General features: G+C 47.5%; 6 protein-coding genes across 6 annotated transcripts; 4 read left to right on the forward strand and 2 right to left on the reverse strand.

Annotated features, from left to right (window-relative positions):
* Window positions 1-642: 642 nt before the first annotated feature.
* On the reverse strand, window positions 643-1,435 carry BDW74DRAFT_152913 (uncharacterized protein). Its single transcript, XM_073724443.1, has 2 exons — window positions 1,151-1,435; window positions 643-1,094 (listed from the first exon to the last, which is right to left on the reverse strand). The coding sequence occupies exons 1-2, from the start codon at window positions 1,315-1,317 to the stop codon at window positions 926-928; spliced, it is 336 nt and encodes a 111-aa protein (XP_073584392.1). The 5' UTR covers window positions 1,318-1,435; the 3' UTR covers window positions 643-925.
* Window positions 1,436-5,637: 4,202 nt separating this feature from the next.
* BDW74DRAFT_178036 (Cupredoxin) lies at window positions 5,638-10,182 on the reverse strand (the record flags this gene model as incomplete). The annotated part of the gene is made up of 6 exons (XM_073729085.1): window positions 5,638-6,111; window positions 7,153-7,287; window positions 7,333-7,611; window positions 7,660-8,374; window positions 8,435-8,670; window positions 9,709-10,182. 6 exons carry the CDS (start codon window positions 10,180-10,182, stop codon window positions 5,638-5,640), a joined length of 2,313 nt encoding a protein of 770 aa, XP_073584393.1.
* A 2,533-nt stretch (window positions 10,183-12,715) lies between these two features.
* Window positions 12,716-13,243, forward strand: BDW74DRAFT_167820 (thiolase-like protein; the record flags this gene model as incomplete). The annotated part of the gene is made up of 2 exons (XM_073726742.1): window positions 12,716-12,738; window positions 12,769-13,243. 2 exons carry the CDS (start codon window positions 12,716-12,718, stop codon window positions 13,241-13,243), a joined length of 498 nt encoding a protein of 165 aa, XP_073584394.1.
* Window positions 13,244-17,909: 4,666 nt separating this feature from the next.
* BDW74DRAFT_185173 (S9 family peptidase) lies at window positions 17,910-20,275 on the forward strand. The gene is made up of 3 exons (XM_073730988.1): window positions 17,910-18,066; window positions 18,118-18,884; window positions 18,934-20,275. The coding sequence occupies exons 1-3, from the start codon at window positions 17,968-17,970 to the stop codon at window positions 20,036-20,038; spliced, it is 1,971 nt and encodes a 656-aa protein (XP_073584395.1). The 5' UTR covers window positions 17,910-17,967; the 3' UTR covers window positions 20,039-20,275.
* Window positions 20,276-20,867: 592 nt separating this feature from the next.
* Window positions 20,868-22,671, forward strand: BDW74DRAFT_185175 (uncharacterized protein; the record flags this gene model as incomplete). Its single annotated transcript, XM_073730989.1, has 3 exons — window positions 20,868-20,948; window positions 21,044-21,392; window positions 21,443-22,671. The coding sequence occupies 3 exons, from the start codon at window positions 20,868-20,870 to the stop codon at window positions 22,669-22,671; spliced, it is 1,659 nt and encodes a 552-aa protein (XP_073584396.1).
* Window positions 22,672-23,890: 1,219 nt separating this feature from the next.
* Window positions 23,891-24,635, forward strand: BDW74DRAFT_167823 (GFA family protein; the record flags this gene model as incomplete). The annotated part of the gene is made up of 4 exons (XM_073726743.1): window positions 23,891-24,026; window positions 24,135-24,211; window positions 24,306-24,419; window positions 24,537-24,635. 4 exons carry the CDS (start codon window positions 23,891-23,893, stop codon window positions 24,633-24,635), a joined length of 426 nt encoding a protein of 141 aa, XP_073584397.1.
* Window positions 24,636-26,570: the final 1,935 nt, after the last annotated feature.

Consider the following 26,570-nt stretch of genomic DNA (forward strand, 5'->3'; position numbering starts at 1 on the left):
ACGAATGTTGTGGTGATATATGTTGAAGATGCGACAAGCTGACCCCATCCCCGGTCGCAGTATTCCCCGCATTCTGGCTGGGCCGAGGCTGACGGTCCGAGGCAAGAATGCATGCGGATGACTAATTGCTGTATCGCACCTGCCATGTTGAGAACTAAATACGGAGAACTAAACTATTTCAGGTAGTTAGGCCCCGACCCCGGGCCCCGCCGAAGCATACTTTGCTTTCTCCGTCATCTCCACCCAAGCTGGCGTGGACATAGGTTGTACTTTGTACATAACCGGATACAATTTTGCATTTACTGGAGTCAGTGTGACTGGCAGCTCTGGTCACCCCCGGCCAAGTTCCTCCCCGTCACGCACATGAGACTCTGATGGTCATGCAGCCGGGCCGGCCGCCCCTCGGAATCTCGGCCTGGGCGACGCCTTCGGTCTCGGTATCTCTCGACGCTCTTGATCTCTCATCCTGGTATAATGGGAGAGCGGTTTTTCTTGTTACCAGGATGACCTAGCTAGAGACATTAGGTTTTAATTTGTGAATTAGACGGAGAACCGTAATGCTGCAGAAATATATACTCTTCCCTAGTTGAGTAGAGTTGAGCCAGAAGATTGGATTGTAATGTACGATGCGTCGTAGTGTATGTTTATTTGAGACTAAAGAGACAGTCTCGCCTCGCTAGTCATGTCCAAATCAATGACCAAGAGCACTTAGGCTAGCCTAATCTAGTTCCTCAGGTACAGCCTGCAGGCTTACCCTGCAGCTTTGATGCATAATGTCTCCAGTAAAAAGCAGGGCGTAGTTAACATTCCAGATATTGTCCTCAAGCCCTCAGTAATGGCATACTAATAAGGTACTATGAGCAACAATAATGCTCTCAAGATGGTCGTAGCAGCTACAGGCTGGCATGCGAACCCGCGGCATAGCTCACTTCTGCTGCAACCACGCCACATAACACCAACCGACAAAAAACGCCATTTGGATAGCAATCATGATACTATAGACCTGGAAATCACACGTCTCCTCAGAGCACCCAAAGTACCGGGTGCATGTTTGGTAGTAGAGGATCCAGCAGGCGAAGACGCCGAGGACGCATCTGTTATACCATTAGCGTATGATAAGGTTATTTGGGAGAAGGTGGGGAGAGCGTACTGCGAAAGATTGCGATGTATCGGGCGGTATATTTTCTGGAGGAAGAAGTTGTTCGGGTGCAGGTCGAAGAGTGTAGCTTGGGGTTTTGAGGTGGTGGTGTTGTCGGACTTGGATGGGGCAGTGGAGGGGTTGTTCTCTAGGTCTTTCAGGGGTGTAGGATGGGACATGATGAAAGATGTGAAGTTTAAAACAGAGTATACAAGAGCAACAGCTTGATGTGAGTTAAATTACTGAAGCGAAAACGGTAGAAAAGCCGCCTGCAGGTGCGTGATTGATGGGATGATAGTGGACAGCGGATCAAAAGCCGCACTGAGGCTAGGGACCAGGATTTGAGTCATTTAAAGCGTTAAAGTGGATCATCCGATTGCGCAGTGGCTGTGCTAGAATGCTATTCATGTGCGAAGAACCAATGGTGATGTAGACAGTCAAGCACGAAGCACACGCCATAGACAACATGGGGAGTTGGCGCAAAGCGTCTACTGTCGGGGTAGGAGATACTACCCTACCGAGCAAAAAACTACGAGCGCCAAGAGCATTGCCCTTCTTGTTCTAGTAGGTGAGCAGTGCCTCCCTGAAGTCGCGCGATCTGGGTAAGCAAGGTGAGCTGTGGAGGGTAAGGGTCGCGTAACGCTTACCCTAATCTTGCATGATTAGGTAATTTTAGGTAATTAACGTAATTCCCGGGCGTTCCGTCCAACTTCGATGCTATACAAACTTCCAACTCAAAAAACTCAGCCAATTCTTATTTAAATTAATTAGACTAAGAATAATTAGGAGCTCGACAGCTTGTTTTTATATAATCTTATACTTTATAATTTAAACACTTTAGTAAAGCGTGTTTAAGTTACTTTAAAGTTAAAAGGGCACTGGTGCTTAACCCCCCCCCTTTACTTATAAATTATTATTTTTTAATAAAATAAGGTCTCTGGCTTCTTAAAATAAGAGGCCATCTGTAGGTATTATTAAGCGCTTAAAACAGCCCTTTTTTAGCATGTAATTTATTATAAATAAATAAAGATCCTTGTTTTCCTGCGCTAATAACCCAGCGTTGTAAATAGCTAATTTATATCCCTTTATAAGCTTATCTAGCACATGTTTAGACAGGGTTAAGGGACTCCTAAAGCTATTTTTTAAAAGCTTTTTAACTAATAAAGCTTTTTAATACACCTGGCAGACCGTGTAAGGTGTATAGAGCTGTAAGGAAGGAATTAAAGTACTGCCTCCGCCTGGAGGGGGGGTAGGGGTTAGTAATTTTAACTACAGTTTATTTAGTATTATAGCAGGTAAATAAGGATATAACCTGGTTACCCTAAATCCACTTTAAATATTCTTTATTATAAAGACCTTCTTGTGGGCTTCTGGATAGGCCTTTAAGAAATCCAGCTTATTAATATAATTATATCTTAGGCGCGCTTTCTACTTAATAATCCCCCTATAGGCCTTCTTTAAGGGCCTAAAACAGCTAATATCTAGCAGTTATAAAAGGTAAGATAAATAAGAAGGCATGTAAATAAAAATAATATTATACTCCTTGCAGGTGATATTAAAGGCAGGGGTTAGATAGCTGCCATGGCTATTTAAAATAAGGAGTGCGTAGCCCCCCCTTCTTCGCGCTTGTATAGCTGGAATAAAGTAATTTTAAAACCAGCGAAGGCTAATTACATTTATAGTTTAATTATTCTTGCTAAGCTTAATTCTCCATGTAGGAGGAATAGAGAATTCCTTAAACTATCCCTTTATATAGTGCTTTCCTTTAAAAATAATGGTAAAGGGAACTAACCATCTTATTAAGTTAATATATTTAATTATAGTAACCTATTCTTAATTCCCTGGCTGTATAAGCCATGGCTTGCCTGGCATATCTGCTTATAATACTACTTTTATTATTATAATTAAGCCTATAGCAAAGCCAGTTTTATTAAAGTTATAGATATCTTTATTTAAGATGCTGTACTTAACTCTAACCCTTTATATTTTATTAAAAAATGGATAAATTACTTCAGGGTCTTTATACCGCTTGCTAAAGATTAATTCTTTTAGCAAACCGTGTGTTAACCTTAGGGCGCCTATGGGTAAACTCCTGTACCTAGTTCTTTTTAATTAAAAAAGACAAAGTTAAGGAACCAGTGTCTAGTATAATTTATGCTATTTTATATACTTGGCTAGGCCTAGGGGCGGCTCCATGTTAATTAAGTAATATAATCTAGTATATTAAGGTATTTTTTTAATACAGGGAGAGTTTATGCTAGTAATTATAATATTCTTATTAATTTTATTAGCCTTAAAGTCTTCCTTAAAGTGTTTAATAGGGTATTTTATAAACACGCGCTGCGGCACGAGCACTTGGAAATTTTTGGTTTTTTAAATCTTAAATAGTGTATTAAACCCTACCCTCTTGCTTAACTAAATCGCGATTTAATTTACGCGATTTTGGTGCCATGGTTAATGTTTAAAGTTAATAATTATATACGCGTCGAGTTTGTTGGGGTTGGACGGAACAGTCGGGTTGGACGGAACGCCCGGGAATTACGTTAGCCAAGGCGCTGTTTATCCTTCGCGCTGGAACTAGTCTCTAAATTTCCACCGCGTGTTAGATGCGCTATCTTTATTAATATGTTAAGTAGTTGATTATAATTAGCTGTGATAACAAGCTTATTTTTTTTGTTGCTCTTCTAAGAGTAACCATAGCCATAATCTGGGGTGTAGCTATAACTTTACCTTAGCCACTGTATATAAGTGCACCTCTTATGTTAGCGTGCGGTATTTAAACCTCCATCCGTCGTGCCTATTGCTTGTTATGGGACATGTCTACCGGGTAACTAATAAGAACTATCTTTAATAATCTTGTTTTATTATGGCGTGCCAGCTGATTGTTTCTTTTAGGGCGACAGTGATTAGAACGGAGAATTAAAGGATTAAGGTGTAAGTACTTAAGACTGTGACCGCCTGTTAGTATAGAGCTTGAGAGTGTTTTATTATAGTTAGGTTTAAAAGTAAGCAAGCACTATGTTATAGTCCTTGGCTGCGCCTATTTATATAGCTTGTAGCCAGGCGCCAAGCTATGTGCCTTTATCCTGACCGGCTGCAAGTTAATAAAGTATTTAGTGCTTGGCCTGCACGCCTAATCCCAATGGGATTAATAATGCCTGCGAAGTGCCTAGGTACATGGATCATAAGCCCTAGTACTCTTGGCAGGTAGAATATTAATTAGATTTAAAACACCGGCGGAGAAAGCCATGACGCCTATTTGCTTGTAATATTAAACTTATGCACCTAGCTTCTGGTCTTGAATAGCAATAAATATAAATAAGTTTAAGACTTAGATACCAGCTGCCAAAGCCCTGGAAGCCAGGCAGATTTAGTATCATGATTCGCGTAATATATTATCCTGGAAGGTGGGTAATGCGTATTCCAGGCTGCGATACGCAGGAAATTACAAGGTAGGAAGCCAGGGCACTCTTTGAATAAAGATAGGCTAGGCTATTTAGTGATAGCCAGACCTACCAGACCATACCATCCAAGTACCATAGAGTTGACCAAGCAGAAACCACCTCAGGCCAGTGAGTCACTCCCAATGGCATGTTGTTAGTATGGTGCGGGTGGGTGGCTTGTCTATATTAACCTGATATAACCTTCAGCAACTAAAGCTAGGAGAAGAATAAGAGGGATGATAAAAGGCATTAATTAATGGCAAGGCCACCTGCTATTTTTTAGGTACCTCATTATTCTTAACAACTTCTGCCGCAGTATTAAACAGTATTTGTTAACACTAACTGCTAAGATGGTTTCCTGCAAGGTATTAGGGTTGTGCTTGACGTTATGGCACGAGAGCTAGAAGAATATGATATAATAGCTAACCGGAGAATTAAAGTACTAAAGACATAAAGATAGTAAGAACCACTATATAATCTTGCTAAAGTCCTGAGAGAATATTAGTATAGTAAGGGGACCAGTTTTCTTAACCAGCTACCCTATTAATATAAAAACAACATAGCCTTTACCTTTATTAACACCTACTTCTTGTTCCATGTAATAATAACCTAAGGATTTGGCTTCCTCCTGCCAACACGCCCCTGCGTAAAAGTAACCTAATTAAACCCCGCCGCCAGTAAACTCTTCCTCCAAACCTCCTTGTTCGCCAGACAATGCCGCCGCCCGTCCCTAAACTGCCACTACCCATTTAATAGCCTAAACACCAAATCTAGCCATCCCAGCCGCTTTATAAACTTAATTAGTGCCAGAAACGCGCCCTGCACATCGGGCCGGAGAAGGCGGCGCGCGTTCCGCGCCGAGACAGCCAGGTCGCGCGTCGCGTGCAGGCAGTTTATTAAGAGGACGGCGTGAAAGGAGCCGTGTAGATGTGCTAGGGCGCCGGCGGGTGTCTTAATGTCTAGTACTTTAAAGAGCATGGGCTGGTTAAGATTGGCGCCTTGGTATCGCGCGCGTGCGGCCTTGAAGAACGAGGCCAAGACATTGGTAAAGGTGTACTAGAAGGGGATACGCGCGGCCACCAGCGCGTTTAGGATAAAGCCTGTTATCCCGCCAAACCCGGCGCTAACCTTGAGGATTTTGAAGGGCTGGCTAGGGTTATGTGTGTGGTTCTGGAGCGGTGAAAAGACGCGCTGGAAGAGCTCGGCAAGCTGGTGGGAGGCGGTAATAAAGATGGGTGTGTTCGCGTAGAAGTCCTGCAGCAGGTCGCGGCCTGCGGAGGTGCTAAAGAGCAGGCGGATGGGGTTAGCTGTTCCGCGCAGGCAGTTGGCTAGCATGGGAACCGTGAGATGCAGGAGTCTTCGGGTATTGGCGTGCCGCGGGTGGTTGTGGAGGATGCGCTCGTGGAGAGTTGCAGCTGGGCTCCTGGGCAGGAGGGCTGCGGTGCGGAGGAACTGGGGGTTTTTGGTGCTGTTGTTGCGTTGTTTGAGTAAGCCGTTGTTAACTAGGATGGTGAAGAGGGCGTCCAGGAGCTAGTGGTACTGGGGTTAGATGTTGGTGGGAGGGACTACGTTGCCCCCTGCTGGAATAGACTCGAGCGGGCATCTTAGCTGCGTTAACGCCTTGGTGATGTAGCGTATGGTCAGGCGCTGTTAATTGGGATATACCGTGGTCTAGAAGTCATCTGTACCAGCGCCAGCGGCGAAGCTCGCCACCAGCCGGTCGCTTTCAATAGCGGCCTCTCGGATGGGGATATCTGCTTATTTAATAAGTTGCGACTCGGGAAACTCAGGTGCGAGGACATACAGGGAGGGGTAGAGGAAGGGGAAGCAGTTAGTAGCCGGAGGCGTGTGTAAAGATCACGCAGGCATGCGCAGTCACGGAAGAGAGAGGCCTGGAACGCGACCCCGGTGATCTCTTTTGCTTAAGATAGAATGGGCAGTGCAGCCAGGGGGTCGAGGTTTAGGGCCGCAAAGAAAGTGTTAAGGCTAATATTTAATAAATTAGTCTTGCGGTAGAGAGCATCCTGGAAGAGTTTAACATGGTCGGATATTTTTGCAAGTTTACTTAAATGGGCTTACTTTAAAGCGTATATCTTAATTATATCACTGAAAGCATACTTGATTATATCACTTAAACCTTGCTCGGTTTCGAGGAAAGGGCTCGGGTATCTCACCACCCTGGATCCGACGGTGAGCAATCCCTAATATAAGTATAGTGACAGGGTTGCTTTGCCTAAGTATACCTATGTAAAATGCACTAACATGACACGCTAAGGCCAATTGGACAGTGGAACACTTATAACTACAATGCAACATGGGTAGTAAAAATATTATACATCTTCTGTGCCTATGGAACCTCCCTGCTTGGTTTTTTTTAGGCTAGAATAACTTATGTCTCCATATAACTAACCCTAATCATACCCTACGCCTAAGTAACATGTCCAGAGCTCCCCCCATCCACCCTCTAACCTATCTTAGCCAAAACTAAAGCTGATCTTTTTGTCCATCCCCAACATCCACACGCTCCGCAGCGCGGTGCCCCCCAGCCCTAAGCTAATACTCCGGCGGCACCTCCGGCCAGGCATTGACCCCGTCCAGAATTGCCAGGGCCATGCCGCCCATGACGTGCAGCTTGAAATGGCAGTGAAACAGCCACGGGCCCGGGTTATCAACCCGATAACGCAGAACACTCCAGTAGCCGCCGCCCTGCGAGAATTAGGTTAGCCATGTGTCGCGGTACCCGGGGTTCACAAGGTTAAAGGAATCCGGGCGCTTTATGCGGGCGGCGGTGACGCTGCTGTAGTTCCAGCGGCCCGGGCCCTGTTTGATGCGCCAGGTGCGGCTGCCGTGCTTGTGCATGAAGTACATGAACGCTGCTTTGTCGCCCGGGAGTGTGGAGACCTTGAGGATCAGGTCCACCCATGACCCGTTGCGCGTGTGGATTACCAGATTCTCGTCCTCCGTGCCTAGCACTGCGTTTGGAATGAAGAGCAGTGGGGACGCGGCCTGGAAGTCTGGCGGGTAGAGGTGCTGTGCGCGCATGGTGTAGTTATAGGCTGATTAAAGCCAGCCCATCACCAGCAGGTACTCCTCGTCTGCGGGGCCGGCGTAGGGGGCTGTTAGCGACCAGGGGGCTATTACATTGTCGCCTTCCCAGGGTGCAAACATGCGGTTATGGACCTCTTCTAAGAGAGGGAGGCCGCCGTAGGAGAGCCAAGGGGAGGAAGCTAATACTGCAGCGGACGTAGTTCTGGATCCAGACCCCTTGTAAACCACGTTGGTGAAGGCGGAGATTACCTGCGTGCCCCCCGAGTTTAGGATGCGGAGCGTATAGGTGCCGGGGGGTTTATCAAGCTTTACAAGCACGGAGAAGGTCTCGCCGGCGGACATGACAGCCGCTATAAACAGGCGGGGCTGGACGTAGTGGCTGTTCATCTTGTACAGCCACAGCTCGTGCTCGTTGAGAGAGACAACAAACTGCACGGTCGTCGCCGCTGCGACAAAGTTGAGGCTTACCCAGCCGTTGGCGGGATCGACCTCGATGGTGGCGTTCTGTCTGGTAAAGGGCACGCATCCTTCCTGGAGGCGCGGTGGGATCTTCTCCGGGTGGTACGTGTAGTTCCATGGGCCGCCTTTGATCGGAACAAGGAAAGGGAGGCATCCCTTGTCGGTGACATGGTCGTGAGGTCCAAAAGCCGTCCGACGCATGTTTGGCTCCGTCTGGTTGTCGAGGTAATCCATGGGCGGGCAGTAGACAGCCCCGACCGCGTTGACCAGGATGCTGTCGACGCAGCTGAATGAGGGCAGGACTCACAATTCCAATAACCCTGACTCCTGGTTGGTCTTTCAGTACTCCTCCGAGGGATACTGCGACCAATCCGACACGACGACTAGCTCGGAGTCCGCGGCAGCTTTGGCCATGGCACCGATATCGACCGGATCAGGGCTGATCTGCGCCCAGAGGCTCGTGTAATCACCCTTCGGTTTGATAAAGATGGCGCCGTAGAGCCTGTCCACAAGTAACATGCGCTCATGCGAGTGCCACCAGTGAGTCCCGGCGGGCGTTGCCTTGAAACAATAAACAAAAGACTCGCCCAGTTAGATTGGTCGCTGGGTGAGCCCAATAACTCCGTCCGACCATAGCGTGCCGGGCTGACTGTGAGTTAGGGTATGGGGGTGAGTGTGGAAGCAGAACAGGGACAGCTTGAGAAGAACATATACTAAGCCGTGCCAGTAAATGGTGGTATTTCAGGATATATTATTAAAGACGGTGATCTTAATATCATCGTCTTCATTAAAGATCGGGGCTAGACCAGGAAACTGGCCGTTGGTGTAGATAAGATCGCGAGGCTGCCTATTTAGTGCTCCCTGGTCCCAGGTAAGGCGCAGGGTCTGGTGAACCTTTGCGGCACCCACGGCAGGCAGGATGCAGCATAGAAGCTGGAGAATAATTAGAAATATCTTGGATTCTCTAGATTTACTAGCCCTTGTGGCCGGCCAAGTCATGAATCTATCTACATTCCCGCAGCGTGTTTATGGTGAGCTTGTAAATATGCACCTTACCCAGGGTGCCCTCCGAGCTAGATAAATAAAAGTGAGCTATAACCAAGGCATTATTAATAAAACCAGGGTGCGATCAGCCCATCTCTCTCCGGAGACCAGACAGGGTAAGACAGGTAAAATAGGTATAATCTGTTCCCCTGCTTTTCAACAGCCTTGGGTATACTTTTGCATTACAAGCTTTGCTTGCTGGCCAATCTATATTTCACTTTGGGCGAATACGGTACTCTGGGTGACTTGCATGCGGCTTAGCCTCCGGGGCTGCAAGGCTTTTATGCGTATAATGGTAGGTATAGCCTCTACCACCATAAATAACTTAGTCTATAGTCACAATTATATTTAATTACCGCAAGCTCCCCGCAAACTGCCTAATATTAGCGCCACCACCATGGATTAAAAGGGTCCAAGCACTTCCAAAGTTCCCTTTAAATAAAACAGTCACATCGGGCCTATAACACCCCAGGAATTAGCTAATTACGCGTCTTCCTTTTATACTGCACCCATATCTCATTATACTATGTTTCTTGTTAGTCCCAAGCCACGGACCAATGGTATACTAAGACATACCCGCTTTGAACAATATTCATCCAACGCAGGGATTGCCCGGTGACAGAAATCCCACGCGAAGAAGGCCGCAATCAGCATGCCCGCCAGCGGCCCACCGGTCACCAGGCCCAGCCCCCCACGCCAGACCGTGTAACCAGTATAGTTCGGATGGCGCACGAGCGCAAACAGCCCCTGCGTGAACAGCTTGCCCTTGTTGGCGGGGTCCGCTTTAAAGCGGCGGCGCTGCAGCTCACACTGCCACTCCGCGCCAATTCCGAGAATAAAGAGGGCAGCCCCGCCCTGCAGGTAGGGGTTGGCGAGGGTCTTACCCGCGGGGAGCATGGCCGAGGTCGCCGCGTACAGGAACAGGATGCTGTTAAGGGTGTTGTAGATGATGTTATATATGCTAATTGCGAGGGCGCCGGGGACCGTCCAGGCCTCTTTAGTCACGCATGTCGCGAACCAGATATGCTTGGCTGCCGTTGTGTAGAGCATGGCAAGCAGCACGCGGTGATAATCTAATAGTAGTAGTAGTAGTAGTAGTAGTAGTAGTAGTAGTAGTAGTAGTAGTAGTAGTAGGAGCACTCCTGGCGAGTCTGTAGCCCTGGGAGGGCGCATAATAGGCTGCGCGCCCAGAGAGCGCAGGAAGCCGCTAACAGCCGGTCCCTTGGCCAGCACGCAGGACTGTAAGAAGCAGTTAAGATAATATATACCCATAAATAAAGTGGTGTTGCAATGTGACAAGGCCTTATAGCCGCGGGGGATGAAATCCAGGACAGTTAGATTAGCTTTGGAGGCTGGTTAATTGGCCATGTCTGTCTTGGTAGGAGCAAATTAAAGCAAGCTGGTAGTGTTTTGTCTTAATTTTACCTAGGTAGGGTAGCTAGGGCGCCGCCTCTTAATAACCCCATGTTAAATATTATTAATCCCAGTCAGAGCTTGGATTTGGCGCCAAGTTTACAACCATAGACCCGAAGACCCTGTTTGACCGCGTCTTAAGCTATATTAATATTCTGTCTCTTGTCTGACCTAGTATAGCTTTAACAGCTATTTATTTATCCTGACTTAATACCCACCTGCACTGTTTACCCAGCGCCTGGCTATCTGCACACCCACTAACATAAAACCCGGCGAAAGATACCTCTGCCTTAACATCCTGGGCTTCAGGAATCCCGCAGTTTCGGCCCAGGAGTATATTAATTATATGATTAACATGCATGCCCTACACGTGGGCGGCCTGCTGGCCAAGTACGGTATTGTTTACTGGATAATGGTATGTATTAACCACGCTCTCCTGGACTAGGAAGTATCTCACAGTTGATGTTCTACCCGCAGATTCACGCCGACGTTGAGTCCCCCGCCCAGTTTGACAAGATCCGAGACGGGCTCTTCTCAAACTACGCGCCCTTTGATGGAAGGACCGGATCCGTATAAGTTAAGTCGTGATACAGAGCGCTCCGCATTCGTAGTCTTTGGCAACCGCGCATACATTGCCGAGCCATCAAGTCAGACTCCAACGAGCCAAGCCCTAACTGCTGATCATTCTGCTACCACCGGAGCAATTGATTCTGTTTGGCGATCAGACTGTCCCTTATCAAGATGCAATTCGAAGGCTTCTCCTGCGTAAAGATAGCCCGCTGCTGGCTATACTGCTGGCCGACGGACACCGAGCCCTGGCCCGGGAGATCGTTCGCGTCCCCAGCCCTGTAAGGCCAGCAGTGGTTAAGTTGGCATCCCTTAAGGAGATGCTAGATGCCAAGAAGACCTCCCCGGCTGCCAGCTATGCACTGGACAGCGCCCTTGTCTGTCTTGGCCAAATTACTGCTTTTATATTGTAAGAAACCACAACTCCCTTGTTGCCACCACTACCAAGTGCGGCTGTATTGTTGACTTCTGATTCCAGATACCTTGTCGATACTGGGTTAAGTACCCCCAAGCCTCACGCTCAGTAATTATTGGACGCTGCATTGGCCTTCTGGCAGCCACAGCTGTTAGCTGCAGTGCGAGCATCGCGGAATTGGTCAACCTGGCTCCAGACATGGTGGCCCTAACATTCCGGATTGGCCTTTTAGTCCAGACCAGAACAACCGCCGTCACTCTGAGTGCGGCCATGGCAGCCTCATGCTTAGCGGTTGTTGCAAATGTTAACCAGGATAGCATTGTTCCCTTGCTCCGCGCATATAGCCAGTCCAAGGGTCTGCCAGCCGCGAAGAGCCTGTACCTTAGCGCTGTCGGCCATAAAAATATCACAATCTCTGGGCCACCGGAGCAGCTGGACTGTTTCCGCGTCGGCAACTATTATATTTATTTAGCCCCCGTGCTAATTCGGGGTTTATTCCACGCACCGCACCTATACACGCTGGATAAAGCCATAGACCCCGTGAATAGCTTTAAGAGCTTGTTTTGCACCCGCCCTGTTTGCCTAAGTGTCCTGTTAAGTGCAGATGGGCAAATTATCCTAGATCTCGCATTTGCCATAACAGCCGCTACCGCCGCAGACCTACTGTACGTCGCTGTTAGTGAGATCTTAACACGGCCAATGCACTGGTAATAAATCGCAGAACATGTAATAAATGTGCTTGCTTTGTATAACGAGACAATAGTCCTTCCCTTTGGCGCGGGCAGCAGTGCCCACATATTTGGTAACACGCCAGGTTTCCGCGCTTTAGACACAGCCGCCGGGGAGGGGGGTCAAAAGACACCTCCTTTGTTAAAGTATACTTAATTAAAGATTGTAATTATTGGCTTCTTAGGTTAGTACCCTCAGGCCGAAAGCAATAAGGAGTTCTGGGAACTGCTGCTGGCTAGACATGACGTGCATCGTGAGATCCCGTGCGATAGGTTTAACCCATGGCTATACTATGACAAGACAGGCAGGCAAAAAAACACAAGTAGGGTAAGACATGGCTGCTTTCTGAGGTTTCCGGAATTATTTAACGCGAAATTCTTTGGCCTGTCACCGTGTGAGGCCAAGCAGGCTAATCCGGCACAATAATTAGCCCTAATAACTGCTTACAAGGTAATAAAGATGGCCGGCCTGGTGCCGGATTCGTTGCCTTTAACATAACATGACCACATTAGTGTTTTTTATAGGACTGCTAGTGACGATTACCATGAATGTAATAACAGGCAGGATATTAATACTTATTTTATTCCTGGCGGAAGTCGCGTATTTCTGCCTGCTCGCATTAACTACCAGTGGCGCTTCAGCGGACCTAGCCTGGACATTAACACAGCCTGCTTATCTAGCCTGGCGGCCCTGTATATGGCGTGTAATTACCTGTGGCAAGGAGACTGTAATACTGCGCTGGCGGGGGGTACGGATGTGTTAATTAACCCTAATAACTGGTTAGGGTTGGATAGAGCGCATTTTCTGTCGCGAACGAGTAATTGCTGTACCTTTAATAACGGCGCGGATGGATATTGCCGCTTAAAAAGTGTATTAACTCTAGTGCTAAAGCGGCTAGATAACGCCCTGCATGATGGTGACCCTGTTTTTGGCACCATCCTTGGCGCGTACACGAACCACTCTGCGGAAGCGGTGTTAATAACTTAACCATACTCGGGCGCTTAGCAAGCCATCTTTGGCAGGGTGCTGGCGGGGGCCGGAGTTGATTATGAAGATGTTAGCTATGTTAAAATGCACGGAACAGGTACACAGGCCGGCGATGCCTGTAAAATAGACATAGTGCTAAGTGTCTTCGCCCCTAGTGGATTAACAAGGTCCAGCCCGTTATACCTTAGCTCCGTAAAAGGGAACATTAGCCACGCCAGGTCTGCTTCGGGCGTTGCTTCATTAATTAAGGTATTACTTATGATGAACCATGGGCTAATACCACCCCATGTCGGCATTAAAACACGCATTAACCGTAATTTACCCATGAATCTTGCCAGCCGTAATGTGTATATTGCACAGCGGGAGACTTCCTGGCCTCGTTTGTTTCTCCTTAATAAGCCGCACGGTCGGCGGGCATTTATTAATAATTTTAGTGCTGCCGGTGGCAACTTATTAGGTCTTCTTGAGGATGCACCTGTATTTAATAAAGAATAAAGCGCAGAGCCACGACCTGTGCACCTTATTGCGATATTAGCTCGAACTATAACCGCACTACAGCGTAACATCCGTGTATTACGGGAGCACCTTAACACCATAGTTAATATCTTGATTAGCTTACCCTCCTATATAACAACGGCGCGGCGCATGCATCACCCCTTCCGTGTAATAGTTACGGGAAGCTCTCTCGTGGATATACAAGATGCGCTCCGCGCTATTAAGGATAGGAAAGACACTAGATCCAACAGCCCCACTGTGCCCCTAATTAACTTATGCTTTACCGGTCAGGGCTGCCAGTACCAGGCATGGGCTAAGAAATGCTTAAGATACCGCCCTTTTGAGCCATTATGCAGCGTCTGGAGTGCCTTGTACAGGTTCACGGTTTCCTATTAGTAATACCTTTTCTTGATGGCGGCGGCAATACGCTGTGGGATGACCTTGCACTAATTTAAATATAACTTGCACAGACATGTTTGTAGATGGCATTGGCCAAGTACTTGTTGGCGCTTGGCCTGGTACCAGAACTTGTTGTTGGCCACAGTCTCGGCGAATATATAGCAATGAATGCGTCCGGAATGCTTTCTGATGCCGACATAATCTATCTGGTTGGCACACGCGCAATGCTGTTGCAAGAGAATTATACAGCCGGGACTTATACCATGTTAGTAATAAAGACGTCACCCGAACAGGTAACTACAGCACTGCAGGTGGCTGGACCGCTGTCCTCTGCTCATAACCACCTAGAGGTCGCCTGTGTTAACAGGCCTTATAATACTGTTGTCGCCGGTCCAACTGCAGAGGTTAATAATCTCGCGCAGTGGTTTAAGAAGCAGTCTATTAAGACCATGAGACTGGAAGTCCCCTTTGCCTTTTACTCTGCCTAAGTTGAGCCCCTGCTCTCTGCTTTCCGGCAGAGCTGCCGTGCTGTTGTGTTCCAGGAACCTAAGATTCTAATCCTTTCACTGCTACTGGGGCAAACAATTCAATCTCTATCCGATCTGGGTGCCGCTGACCTCGCAACCTCTGGTCTTGACACTGTCGCGCAACCGTTGCTTTCTCGGCTGTATTGCAAAGTGTTAAGCATAAAAATGTATGGATTAAGGTGGGACCGCACCTAATATGTGCCAGCATGCTGTAAAACACCATGGGCACTAGTGTTCGGGTGCTTCCAGTGTTGCGCTGCGATGAAAATGACTGGAATACTTTTATCTTAGCTTTAGCAATGCTGTACAAGTCTGGCGTGTTGGTTAACTGGGCCAAATTTCACCGTGGCTTTGGTGGAGGCTGGCGTGTACTGCCACTACCGGCATACCAGTGAGATTTAAAAAGATATTAGATCCCATATAGAAATAACTGGTGTCTAAGTAAAGGTAACCCACCGGCCACTGCCCTAGTTTTAATAAAGAAGAGTAGAACTCCTCCTGGGGCTCCCTTTATAGTAGCTGTGCAGAGAATTGTTGAAGAAAGCCACGGTAAAGATACATCCATAATTATTGCATGATTAGATGTTAAGTATCCCACGCTGATAGCGGTGCTTTATGGGCATTGCATTAATAGCAGGCCGCTGTGTCTGTTGTTGGTGTATGCTAATATGGCGTTGACCCTCTTTTAGTGACTGCTGGATAAATCGCCCTTACCAGACTCTGCCGCGCTGGGTGTCAGCGTGGCTAATATGGTTATTGACAAGGCGCTCCTCCTTAACGAAAGCTGAAGGCAATGGATTAAGCTGAAGGCAACGGCGTGATGGTCATCCTGTACCGCATGCTTCACACTTTCGGGCTTCCTAACCGACACAGGCGATGGCCAGCGGTTCATAAAGCAGCATGTAAAATGCACCGGTTATTTTACTCCCAAGACTAAGTGGAAGACGGAATGGAAATGGCGTGGATTTCTGGTGGCGTCTTGACTTAAAGAACTTCAGCGAGCGTTGCATGACGGAGGCAATTTAGACAGTGGTTGTGTTGGGGAGGTGCAGTTGCTCTGCCCTGGTCTATTCTATAAACTCTTTGGGTTTATTATTAAGTATAATACGGCCTTCTATGGCCTCCGCGAGCTAATCATGCACTCCGAAGGGCTCGAGTGCACCGCCCGGATCCGATTTAACACTGCCACTGGAAAGGCAGATTACTGGGGTGGCTGTTTGCTATATTGGATTAAGAGTCTGGGCCAGATCACCGGGTTTAGTCTAAGCCGAAATAACACCCTGGGCAATAAGAGCCAGGTTTTTATTAACCATGGCTGGGGATGCATGCGCCTTCTTACGCCTCTCTCCTTGTTAAACACGTACCCCATGTACGTTAAGATGTTTAAGGATGGAAACTCATACTTAGGCGATTTATACATTTTGGATTCGGACAGAGAGATTATAGGCATGTATAAGGGCGTGGTGTTTAATACTCTGCGGCGCAATATCTTTAATCGCCTCCTCCCAAAGCCTTAGCCACAAGCTGCCCAGTCAAGCACTCCAGAATCCCAGGCCAAGACTTTAAGTCCCTAATTAAATAGTTATGTCTTGTAAATAAAGTCTCTTGAAAAACATTTCATTGCTCCTAGTTCACAGGGCAACGTTACCCGCGCCCAAGAGAATGCCCAGGGTGACACCGCAGCCTGGGTGCGAGTACTTGCCGCCGATGAGATCAGCGTCTTAACGACGGAGCTTACCAATAATGATAACCTTGTAAAGCTCGGAGTGGACTCCCTGCTAGCATTGATTATGGCGGATTGCATCCAAGAGGAATTTGGTGTGATAATTCCATTCACTGTCTTTATGGATCCCCTGACCGTGCGGGGCCTTTGGATTGCTGGTCGGCGGCTGGGTGGCACAGTACACAACCTGGCACTGGTCGCAATGGACGACGCTGTTTCTTGGAGCTGGCTGCTGGGCCTTTAGCATGGGCGCGCAGGAGTCTTACGCACGCCCAATTATCAGTCGTCGCGCCGTCAAACTGGGGCTACCCGTCCCTCCTAGCCCCATACCGGGAGGTCTGGCCGGCGTTCGGATGATGCTTACCGTGACCCTGGCGCGGCCGATCTATATGCTCTTGACCGAGCCTATTGTGGCGTTGTGCTCCCTGTACTCGTCGCTCAACTTCTCTGTTCTATTTTGCTTCCTGGCCTGTATCCCCCTCATTTTCACCAGTGTCTATGACTTTACTCCAGGTCAATGTGGGCTGGTTTTTATCTCGCTGGCCCTGGGGTGCGCCTTCGGCTGCCTCGGTCTCCTCGTGATAGACCACTATACTAGGGCCCGATATCGACGAATTCACCCCGAAGGCCTCAATCACCCACCGCCGGAACTAGTCCTATGGGCAGCTATGTTGGCAAGCCCGCTTATGCCTGCCGCTTTGTTCTGGTTCGCATGGACATCAACCCGTCATGTCCACTGGATGAGTAGTATCGTCGCTGTCGGGGTCTTTGGCTGCTCTAACATTATGATCTTCGTACATAGCCTTAGATCTCCGTTTTCTGCATTTTCCCCCTTCTCCGATCGCTTATCTTGCCATCGATGTTTTTTTCATAGGTTTCAACTGCCCTCTATCTGACGCGAGTCTACGGTGCCAAGTTTGGAGCGTCCGCTTTGGTTGCAAACGGCCTGCTCCGATACGGTATCGGTGGCTCTTTTCCTCTTTTCACGCTGGCTAGTACGTGCATCCAGTTATTTCCATCGCCTTCGGGGTACCACGTCGTTTCTAATTGTCCCCAGTGTACCATAACCTCGGCTATAGCTAGGCGTCGAGCTTACTGGGCTTCCTAGCCGTAGCCTTTGCACCCCTGCCATGCTGTTCTTTCGTTGGGGAAGTCGGATCAGGGAACATAGTGCTTACACTTCGTGATGAACATTGGTTCAGATAGCAAGGGATGATATTAAGCGTAGCGTTTGGGTGCAATAGCTCCGCACTTTCAGCTTTGCCATACCTATGTGGGACCATTTCGTAGGCGGTGATCTCTCATTTGACCACTATGCTCGTCCATTCAGGCGCAGACTCCATTTACTGAAGCCGCTGCGCCTCGCTGAGCGTTTGTGTTATGTAGATTTATGCTGGCATAAACAGTTAGCATAAATATTATTATGTAAGTTTATCCCCAGTTAAATACCGATTACGTGTTTAGTAAATGGTGAGTCAGAAGAAATTCTTCCAGTTATCTTAAAAAGCAACACTTTGTGTCAATTGTTCGCCCCCCTTTTGGTATGTAATTGTCACGTATTGACTATTAAAACCGTGAAAATGTCTCCATCTCATGCTCCATATGGTACATGGAAAAGCCCGCTTACCGCGGAGCGGCTGTCAACCGACAGCATATCACTTCATGAAGTAGTCGTCGATGTATGTTTCTCGTTTACACCAGTCTACATGGTGCATTGCTAACCTATGCAGGAGTCAATTGGTGCTATTTACTCAGTTGAATGTCATCCTACCGAAGGTGGACGCTTTGCCATCATCCAACACCTGAATGGACAAAGCCGAGACGTTTTGCCGAAAGAGTACAGTGCACATGCAACGGTGCAGGAGCTCGGTGGTGGCTCCATCTTAATGCGACCGGACGGGAAAGTCCTCTTCGCGGATGAAAAGACATGCAGCATTCATCTGTTGGATCCGGCGTCGAGCCAGGTTACTCTTGTTCATTCAGCAGTCGAGGGCATTCGGTATGCTGACTTCTGTAATCACCCTGTCCATACCCAATGGATCCTTGCTATTAAAGAAGATCACCGGGAGGCGACACCTCAGACACAGGCAACTCACGTCCACAACACGTTGGTGGCGATTGATATTATCTCCGACACCGAGGTCACAATTGCTCAAGGCGATGATTTTTACTCGCATCCTAAATTCGACCCGTCGGGCAAATATGTCTCATGGATTCAATGGACCCATCCTGACATGCCATGGACAGGCACCGTGCTTTACGTCGCTGAGTGGGCGGGTGGATCCCTGGAGAATGTGACCAAGGTGGCTGGAAAATATCAGGAGGAGAGCATTGCTCAGCCGAGATGGGGTTTGGATGACGCCCTGTACTTTGCAAGCGATCGGACGGGATATTTGCAGTTGCATTCATACAACTTGCACGATGCTTCTGTGCGCTCTCTATCTTTCAAGGGGCTGGAAAACTCAGACTTTGCCGCTGCTGAGTGGGAGTTGGGAAGGTAAATCTCCTGTCAGTCGATATATGATCTAGCAAACTGACTCCCACAGTTCCACGTATTTCTCACTTGATGAAAAGACCCTGGTGGCAACGGCTATCACTCATGCCACCAGTGAGATTATTCTCATCGACATTCCCACTTCATCCGTCCGAAGTCTAGGACTTCCATACGTTGACATTGGAGTTCGCGCCAATGCAATTTTCCGAGCTTCGTCCAGCTCCTTTGTTGTCGTCGGTGCTTCGAGGACTTCTCCCCAGGAACTAGCTTTGGTATCACTCAATCCTTCATTTGAAGCAAAGACAACCGTCCTCACGTCAACTGCATCATTTGATTTGGCTCCTGAATACGTCTCCTCCGCGAAACAATACACCGCTCCTCAGAAATATGGTCCAGTGTGTGACGGAAACGTTCACATGTTCTACTTTCCCCCTTGCAACCCTGAATTTGAGTGCGACGGAATTCTTCCCCCTCTCCTCATGAACGTCCATGGCGGACCCAACGGATGCGTCACTCCTGCCCTGAACCTGGAGATCCAATACTGGACCACGCGCGGGTTTGCCGTCTGTGCCCTCAACTATACTGGATCTACCGGGTTCGGGCGGGATTACCGAGAACGTCTCTCCGGGTATTGGGGCCTAATTGACACAGGCGATGCAGTGAGCGCGGTTGAGTTTCTAGCCAACGAAGGGCTAATGGATAAAGCCCGCGTGGGTATCTACGGTCAAAGCGCGGGTGGATACCTCACCCTGCAGGCTCTCCACATGTACCCTGATGTCTGGGCGGCGGGAGTCAGCTCCTACGGTATCAGCGATGTGAGGGCACTGCAAGCCGATTCATACAAGTTCGAGAGTCATGACGTGGACCGAATATTGCTGAGCAAGACCGCAAAAGAAGATCGGGAGCAGGAGCTCACGAATCGCAGTCCGTGCCATTATGCCGATAAGATGAAGGCTCCGTTGCTCTTGTTGCAGGGAACCTCGGACATGGTGGTTCCTGTGGCACAGGCGAGGATGATGGCTAGCGCTATGCATGCGCATGGGCGTGTCGCGGGTGTAGTAGAATTCGAGGGCGAGGGTCATGGGTGGGTTGGCGAGAAGACCATATATGAATCGTATAAGCGGAAGGAGAATTGGTGGATACGCCACTTGACTTGAGTATCGGAAATCAACTATATTTCTCCCAATCGATGATACAAGTCGGCTATTTCGAGATACAAATGTTCTTGTGTGGGCTGTCTCAACTTACATTGTTGTGGACCGTGAAATAGACCACGACATCCGATACATAGGTCTTCTAAGTGACAGCCGAATTACATATCATCCTTGTTTTCTCCAAATTGTTTTTAAGGAACTAGATTAGAATAGAAAGATACTACAAAAGTTACAGTCACACTGGCCTTTTTCAGCTGAGCAGAAACCCATTGGGTCCAGCCCCTGTTACTACGCAGTTCTTCTGCACTACCGTGGAGATATTTGGGTTTTCTCTGATGGTGGCAAATTTTTGATATAGCCCATCAATCATTATCTTAGGTATGATTGCATAGAGTGACTCTAATGGCCGATTCTCGTTTTGTTTAAATCAAATCGGTGTCAGATAGCATCTGCTACTTCTTCGAATAACTGACGGTGCCGGCTTAAAAATGACCGAACAGATTTTTTTTGGCTCCGAGCTGCGTTATACTATGACCCAGATAGGGGTGTATGCTATGGCTAATGTCGCATGAACGATTTTGACGGAGTAGGTTGTGCTGCCTCTAACCTAGCTGGTCTTGGCTTATGACGTACCCTGTAACAGGGTTGTGGGTATCGGCCTGTGCATACGCGGAGTAGCAAGTAGGTGGGTCATATTTTTGCCCCGGGGAATACGCGTATTCACTACCGAACCCTTGGGTAAGTTGGCTATAAAGATGGGTTACAATCCGCGCAGCTAGGTAACAAGAAAGTAATTCTTCTTCTTGCTGTTTCCAGACTTTGCTTGGACACTATGTTGCCGACACCAAGCCTGTTGCGCCTCCTGGCCTTCAGCATTGCCGTCGTCGCTGGACATACAAGTCGCCGACCAATTGTTGATCTTGGTTACGAAAATTACCAAGCTATCGACCAGGGAAATGCATGTATTACATCGGCTCATTCTGCCTTTTGCCGCTAACGCTTCCTCAGGAAACAACCACCTATTATTTTTTCTCGAACATCAGATACGCCTCTCCTCCGGTTGATAACCTCCGTTGGAAAGCACCAGTGCCCCCTCGCGCGAACCGGTCTACTATCCAGTCTAACCCTCAAGTAATTACATGTCCCCAGGGGTCAACAACATGGCAAATCAAGACATCCACCACTATCAATGAGTACTTGGAATCCGGCAAAGTTCCTAACGTTTCATACTCCAATCTTGAGAGCATGGTGCAAAGCGGGCAAGAGGACTGCTTGTTCCTGGATGTTCTTGCTCCGAAGAAAGCTTTTGACCATGTTAAGAGCAGTGCTCGCGTGCCTGTCATGGTTTGGATACATGGTCTGTCCCTTGGTCAAGAACATTAGCTACTAGCGCTGACCACTTAACAGGTGGTGGATTCACGGCCGGCTCGAAGACAGATTTCGGATCAGCAAAGACCTTAGTCGACCGGGCCAATGAGGATGGCTCAAATCCCATGGTTTATGTGGCCCTGAATTACAGGCTAGGTGGTTTTGGCTTTCTCGCTGGATCTTCATTTGAAAGAGAAGGTGGCCTTCTGAATGCCGGTCTATTCGATCAACGAATGGCACTTGAGTGGGTTCAGAATAATATCCATCTATTTGGTGGCGACAAAAATCAAGTCACCGTCGTTGGCGAGTCTGCAGGATCAGGGTCCATCATGCACCATATTACTGCGGGTGGAAACAATAACCCAGCCTTCCAGAGGGCTATTCTGCAATCGCCAGCATATTTCCCTTACCGATCGGCAGTTGAGAATCAGAACGCGTTTCGTTCATTCATGGGCCATGCGAATGTCAGCAGCCTTGCCGAAGCTCGCGGTCTCCCGTCTGATATCCTCATCGCAACCAATTCCCGTTCAATAGGCGAAGCTTTGCCATACGCTTCCCCCGTTTATTCTCCGACTCCTGATGGAGACATTGTCCTTTTTGATCCCAAGCTTCGCCTATCGCGAGGAGAGTTCCATCGATCAATTGAGATCATCACCTCCCACAATTCAGATGAAGGTCTGATCTTGGTTCCTGCCATTCATACCTGCCAGCAATACGAATCTCTGTTAAGAAACCTATTTACCGGCGTCAATAACTCCACAATCAACCACATCGTCAACGTTTTGTACCCCCCAATCTTTGACGGATCTATGGGCTACACCAACAATTTCCAAAGAGCAGCCAAAACCGTCGGGGAGGCCATCATCGACTGCAACTCGGTGTCGCTAGGTCTTGCTTTCGGACCCCGAGCCCACGCATATTATTTCTCAAGTTACCCAGGACTTCACGCCCAAGACACGTCTTATACCTTCTACAACCCTGGGGCACAGTCTTCCTATTCTCTGGTGGATACCGGCGCAGTCAACCAGACTCTCGCATATATAATGCAAGACTACATTGCTAATTTTGCCAAGTCTGGCCAGGTGAAGTCTGAGTTAGATGGATTGTCAGAAATTCTGCCATACGGGCCGCATGGAACCTCAGTGCAGTTGGACTCGGCCGGGATCAAACTCGTCGGCGATCCAGCTCTAACATCTCGATGCGAATGGTGGGCTTCACTTGACTACCAAGGTTCCATCGTGTCTGGCCCCGGAACCTGTAGTGTATAGTACACCTCGACGTCCTCTAGTATGCCCTTTACTTGAGTAGGCTCAGGAATATTTTCAACGAGTTTTACACATTGCCTAAGGTTTTCTCAAAGTCAATGGTGATATTGAAGAGGGAATATTGTATAGTTCGAATACTAGGAATCATGACCTGGTTTGCAATACAGATAGCCCATTTATAAATACCCCTCATTCACTGCCCCAACAGACCCCAGATACATACATTAAAAGTTTCAGGAAAGCGACGTGTCACTTCGACCATCTCAATAACGCCACCTGGTGGATCAGGCATACTGAAGCCCAAGGTATGCTACGTTGGGTATCCGACTAAGAACTTCTTTGCGGCTTTATTATATCACGTAACTTACACACGAAGCACAGTTGATTTCCATTTAGAATATCTATTGCCTCGTATCGCTTTCCATGGGTTCTGTCTCGAACATCTACTTATTTACTTGGTCATGGAGGTGGCTCCATTTTATGTGTTCGTGCGGGCAGATCATAGTCACAGAGCCTTTGGGTTATAGATAAAAAAGTATAGCACTGTGTATCAGATCAAACCCTTTCCAGGGGCTATGTTGTATACAGGGCTGTTGCCCTGGGATTCTCTCACCAGCGGTTTCTAGATAGTTCTCTAATCACTTGTAATTTCTTCTCACAATACGAAGGGGGAAGCCTCCAAGTCTGTGAGCCAGTCATCCACGGCGGCGTGCGGATATCGGATAATTCGACAAGTGTCGTGATTAGAGAGATAGAGGCTGGTTGGTCAGTACTTGGTATATACTGGTTGGGGCTGTTACAACAGGAGCAGACTTTGTTTATTAATCATCCCGCTACTTGCCGCGCAAGAACCGGCGTATCAATTACACCAAACCGGTTACCTATACGGATACATGGAACTCTGGAAATGTTTGATTGGGCAGAAGGGGATTTTGGCCCACATAAGGAGTCCATGCACAGCACTCCCAAGTCCCAACAATGTAGGCTCCATGATTCATAGTCAATCTGATTCTCAACAGCAGCTTGAGTTGAGAGACACTGCTTGGTCATATTTTTCTCAACCACGTTATATTCTCTTGTATTTCTGCGCTTCTTTAAGTCGCAACCTCGCTAACGTCCAGCTCTGTTGTCGGACAATAGGTATGCAAAACATTGATCTGGCATTAACTTGAGTTCAACAAAAAACAGAGAAACGTGCAACGGCAAACTTGAAGTTTTAGCCATGGAAACCGAGAAACAGAATGTCACAGAAATCTCTCCAGCCTTTTGCTACCAGGGAAGTTGTCATTGCAAGGCTGTATGCTTCTCCGTAAGGTTTCCATCTCCGCTGTCACAATTAACTGTAGTCTCTTGCAATTGTATGTATTTTGGTACAAGTTGGAACCCCGCAGGCCTATGACAGCTCTTTCACATATTAATGATATGTTACAAACGGAATTGATCGCTAATCTAACAAATCTTTTCAGGCAGCTATTGTCACATTGCTGGCAGTTTGCTTGCCTTCGCGGACGATATGGAAATCAAAGGGTCAGAATCACTTACGGTATGAGCCAGCTATTATGATAGCTCTTTTGATTTATACTCTGTGATACCTAATAAATTATCAATTACTGAGATGAGTCACTCATATGATATAGGAATATCGATTTGCCACGCATACTATCCGGATATTTTTTTGTGGTATCTGCGGGGCCAATGTTTACAACAAATCAATCAATCCAAACTTCAGATATGGTCAATGTGCTATCAACGTGAGTGCATTTCCGGTGGTTGATTGTAGCCCGTCACTCTTGTCTAGGGCCGACGCGTGTTTAACATCGTGGAAAGGTTTTGTATGAGCTAACAGAGATGCCGGGATTTCAATTCAGATGCGCCTATTACGTGGAATTGACTTGGAGGCCATACAAGTAGCGAAGGGCGATGGTAAGAATATTCATCTGCCGCCGTTAGAAGGGAATCCGCTGTAGCCCTCAGCACACACGCACGCCCGCCGGATGATGCCAGGAATTTACATACATAGTCTGTACCACATTCCTCAGCCCTTAAGGCATGCTCTAACACAGATCACAATTCAGGTACTGTTAGTAAGAAGAGTGTAAAAAACAGACTCTCCAGGATCAGTGATCTCCAGTCTCCTAGTTTGTGCAAATTTAAATCCAGCTTCTGCCAATGAGATACGAGCTATGGCCAACGTTATTCCTCTGGACTCGTAGTGCACCCCAATGGGATGTTCGCGAGGGGGCCTGTGGAGCGTTGACATGGTGCGCAGAGCAGCATGACACAGTCGCAAATATGTGTGCACTATGTGAGCTTCGATCATCTGCATTGAGGTTTCCGTTGCCCTTAAGACGTATAGAGTGCGTTTGAACGGGATCTGCGAAGCCGTCTTCGTGTCTTTCGACCCCAAAATCAGCGATCTCATTCCGAAATTGCCCCTGACCCTTTCCAGCCGCCGTTACCTAGTCACACAAAAACACCGTTTTTTATGTGGTTCACGAAACAGACTCGACTGGAAGAATAAGAACTTAGTGTTCACTTACTCAACATGATAAAGCATTTTGGTACGGTGGGCAGCGGGCTAAACGAGGATATATAGTTACAGTTAGCGGTGTAAGGATTAATTGATATTTACTTCTCATCACCGCAAATCACTACTTTGTGTTCTGAAAAAGGCTAAAAGAGGTCAAAACTGGGATTGTAAAATACAAAAACATACGCGCGGTAGTTAGAAGATATATTGTGATCACATCCATCTAAATCCGGCGTGTGGCTTAGGTACGGCTGAGCGGACGGGAAGCCCTGTTCTCCACACCCTGTGGTCGTATGTACAAGGAGGATTGAAACAGTGGGATACATAGAGCAGAAATGATGACATTGATAGATGCTCCTCAACATCGGAGTCCCGACCGTTTCGACTGAACTTTGAAGCTGATCGACACTCCCCAAGCGCCTGATACATCGGATCTACGCTGGACGGATCTACACTGCGAACAGGGACAGGAATAGGAACAGGAAACGGACTCGGAGAGTGAAAAAAACGTGGCCGGAAAGTAAAACCACGATAGGAGAAGATGTGCGGATTCGTAAGACGTTAGTTGGAGACTCAATTTTGAGCTCTGTTGTATGGATGGGGGAAATCGGGTAAATCCTTGGATTTCGGGGCTGGGCTTATTTGGAATCAATCGTCATAGGATGATGGCACCGAGGTTTTCTCGGGTTACCGAGAAGGCGAGATACTCGGTCGGATGTTCGTCGGTGGTCTCATTTCTCAATTTCATTTCTTTTTATGCGATATGCTATGGACACTGTACAGTGTTTTGTGTTGTACACCAAAGCCTCAGAGGCAGGGAGACAGAGACAGATCGTACGATATATCAGGGACTGGAGGTAGAAACAGTGGCCACTCATGTCTCACAGTGACCAAATCACGGAGACCGACCTGGGCACCCCTAAATTATCGAATTATTTCCAAGGCCTCTCAGCACCCCCACCCCTCTCCATTATCGCCGAGGCTAAGGAACCATATTAACAACCATGCTCGTGGCTTGACGCTAGTCCGGCCTAGGCAGCGCCGATGTCTACAGGCTAAGAGCAGTAGTAAGCTGTTAGCAATTTAGCAGCGTTGCATTTCGCGTGGGCATAGCTCATGTGAGCCTTTCAAACGCTCACATGAGCTTTTCCCCTTCCACGTGATGCCAAGCCAGGCACTTTAAATGCTCATGTGAGTATTAAAAAATATGTAAGCAGTATTAGACCGTAATAATATTTCATGATTATTTTTTTATTTTATTAATTTATATTAAATAAAAAATAAATAAAATAAATAAAATAAATAAAATAAATAAAATAAATAAAATAAATAAAATAAATAAAATAAATAAAATAAATAAAATAAATAAAAT

This window comes from Aspergillus multicolor (genome assembly GCF_047715735.1).
Source record: "Aspergillus multicolor strain CBS 133.54 unplaced genomic scaffold BDW74scaffold_11, whole genome shotgun sequence".
NCBI classification, from domain to species: domain Eukaryota; kingdom Fungi; phylum Ascomycota; class Eurotiomycetes; order Eurotiales; family Aspergillaceae; genus Aspergillus; species Aspergillus multicolor.

Bases quoted from the DNA above. Each gene is read 5' to 3' on its own strand.
- BDW74DRAFT_152913 (XM_073724443.1), bottom strand. From the start codon at position 1,317: ATGTCCCATCCTACACCCCTGAAAGACCTAGAGAACAACCCCTCCACT. The intron at 1,095-1,150 runs GTACGCTCTCCC...ATGGTATAACAG, and splicing joins ATACATCGCAATCTTTCGCA to ATGCGTCCTCGGCGTCTTCG.
- BDW74DRAFT_185173 (XM_073730988.1), top strand. From the start codon at position 17,968: ATGTCTCCATCTCATGCTCCATATGGTACATGGAAAAGCCCGCTTACC. The intron at 18,067-18,117 runs GTATGTTTCTCG...TAACCTATGCAG, and splicing joins TTCATGAAGTAGTCGTCGAT to GAGTCAATTGGTGCTATTTA. The intron at 18,885-18,933 runs GTAAATCTCCTG...TGACTCCCACAG, and splicing joins GCTGAGTGGGAGTTGGGAAG to TTCCACGTATTTCTCACTTG.